Genomic DNA, 1,105 nt, shown 5'->3' on the forward strand with positions numbered 1-1,105 from the left:
GTGTGTGTGTGTGTGTGTGTGTGTGTGTGTGTGTGTGTGTGTGTGTGTGTGCACCAGAGCTTTCTTGAGTGTGTTTACTTGTTAGATTCCTCTTTACCTGCACGCATTTCTCAATATCCTCATTCCTGTCGTAAACAGACACCTTCTTCTCCTGACACCATTGCTCAACCTCGGGGCTGGAAGTGAAAACGGCCTTCAGCGAAAATTGCGCAGCGAGGATGCGCCGAAGACATTCGTGCACCACGCTCTCTTCGCCGATCACAACTAAAGATGGCAATGCAGACATCTTGGGTACAGCAAGAAAGAGCTGACTTGTTGCTGAGTAGGCTCTCCTCAAGGCGTTTGGTCACTTCTTTTTGCTTTCAGAAGGTCAAGTTGTCTACGTCAGATTAGACCAGCGCGTTCCTTCTGGTTTGGAAGAGAGAAAAAAAAAATAACACTGAATTCGTCTTAACGGAGTTTGTCTCACAATGCAATACAATTCCACGAAGGCAGGTAAGTTTGCCAATTCACAATGCACATATTATAGAAGCATATATAGCAAAAAAATCACGCCAACAAAACTCACCATTCCTGAAGCCTTTGATTAAACTTGACGCCCATGCGATCTCCCACTCGTCGTTAATTGACATTGGAACTCTCATTTCTTCCGTGAGGAAAATCGGATAAGATTGCATCTGCATGTTTTAATGCATAAACGTTACTGATTAAAAAAAAAAAGAAGAAGTATTTACCGTCTTACAGTTTTGAATTGAGCATGTGGAAGACATGAGGCTCGCATGGAAAGGAGCCCCTCTTTCCAACTCCCCCTATTTCACACACCAAAGACTAGTATCCTAAATCCTGATATATGTTTTATATATACAATAATATATATTGTATATAGATAGAACACTTTAAGTTAGGTAGTACTGAACGAGGACTATGTTATATTCTTCCAATGTTTTAATATGTAATGCATACATGCGGCGTCTTATATTGCTCCTGATAGTTATATGTGGCATGTATATTATACGCTTCGAGTATATTATTCTGTATATCCACACACACACACACACACACACACACACACACACACACACACACACACACACACACACACGCT

At 41.3% G+C, this 1,105-nt stretch overlaps 1 protein-coding gene and 1 long non-coding RNA gene across 2 annotated transcripts in view; one reads left to right on the top strand and one right to left on the bottom strand.

The window, feature by feature from the left end:
- The window catches only part of LOC101848094 (linear gramicidin synthase subunit C), a gene marked incomplete in the record, with an annotated part of 21,080 nt that extends 20,647 nt beyond the window's left edge, over window positions 1-433 (bottom strand). Inside the window, 1 exon segment of the mRNA XM_013090405.2 lies at window positions 98-433. Coding sequence (XP_012945859.1) covers window positions 98-286 — 189 coding nt within the window.
- Window positions 401-1,105, top strand: part of LOC118478944 — a 5,223-nt gene continuing 4,518 nt past the window's right edge. Inside the window, exon 1 of the long non-coding RNA XR_004859376.1 lies at window positions 401-495. This is a non-coding gene — a long non-coding RNA (uncharacterized LOC118478944). The remainder of the gene's footprint in view (window positions 496-1,105) is intronic.

Source organism: Aplysia californica, unplaced genomic scaffold (assembly GCF_000002075.1).
Source record: "Aplysia californica isolate F4 #8 unplaced genomic scaffold, AplCal3.0 scaffold00027, whole genome shotgun sequence".
Classification (NCBI taxonomy): Eukaryota; Metazoa; Mollusca; class Gastropoda; order Aplysiida; family Aplysiidae; genus Aplysia; species Aplysia californica.